This window comes from Hippocampus comes, unplaced genomic scaffold, assembly GCF_001891065.2.
Source record: "Hippocampus comes isolate QL1 unplaced genomic scaffold, H_comes_QL1_v1.1 C16772208, whole genome shotgun sequence".
NCBI lineage: Eukaryota > Metazoa > Chordata > Actinopteri > Syngnathiformes > Syngnathidae > Hippocampus > Hippocampus comes.
In genome coordinates, this window is record NW_017838598.1 from 1 (window position 1) to 832 (window position 832).

Below are 832 nucleotides of genomic sequence, written 5' to 3' on the forward strand. Positions count from 1 at the left end.
AGTCACATTGTGTCCTTTCCTCGGCTGCTCAGGCTCCTCAAGAAGCAGTTCTTCCACCGAGCGCTCAAAGTGATGAAGAAGAAGTCTGAGAAAGACGCCAAGAAGGACAAGAAGTCCAAGGGTGACAGTGGCAAGGAGGAAGACAAAAAGGGGAAGAAGGACAAAGACAAGAAGAAGGAGGTGACGGATGCTGGTGAAGCCAAGAAGGACAAGAGTGTACGTTGGATGGATTCCTTCTGATCTTGCTCGTATCTCAAGGCGGTTTTTCATTTGCATTGCACAGCATTGAAGTTGTCATCGACAGTGACCGATGTCCGTGTTCTGGTTGCAGGACGACAGTCCCAAGAAGAAGAAGGAGGTGAAGAAGAAGTTCAAACTGGAGCTGCACGAGGAGCAGCTCTTCCTGGACGGAAACGAGGTCAAAAGACGTGTGTCACCTGGGTGACCGTTCATTTCATCAAACATTTTTTTCAAATCCTAATCTCTCCTCTTCAGGTCTATGTGTGGATTTACGACCCCGTCCACTTCAAAACCTTCGCCATGGGGCTGGTCCTGGGTCAGTTTGCACCGCGTGCTCATCTCTTCTACCCATTAAATGTCTCCACGAACCTTTGAACACGTTGTCGCCATCCATCGTCAACAGTGATTGCCGTGATCGCCGCCACGCTCTTCCCGCTGTGGCCTGCAGAGATGCGCGTGGGCGTCTACTACTTGAGCGTGGCAGCCGGCTGCTTCGTGGCCAGCATTCTGCTCCTCGCCATCGGTAAGAACGCTCGCCTCGCTCTCATTTTCCAGCCGCCGCCAGTCTAGAAAAAGAAGGAAAAGGAGGTGG

The 832-nt window shown here is 51.8% G+C and overlaps 1 protein-coding gene across 1 annotated transcript; it reads left to right on the top strand.

Moving 5' to 3' along the window:
- Nucleotides 1-6: 6 nt before the first annotated feature.
- On the top strand, nucleotides 7-823 carry LOC109509102 (translocation protein SEC62-like; the record flags this gene model as incomplete). Its single annotated transcript, XM_019859011.1, has 4 exons — nucleotides 7-216; nucleotides 332-418; nucleotides 496-556; nucleotides 644-823. Coding segments are annotated over 4 exons (525 nt in total), but the record flags the coding sequence as incomplete, so codon positions are not given.
- Between the last annotated feature and the right edge of the window lie 9 nt (nucleotides 824-832).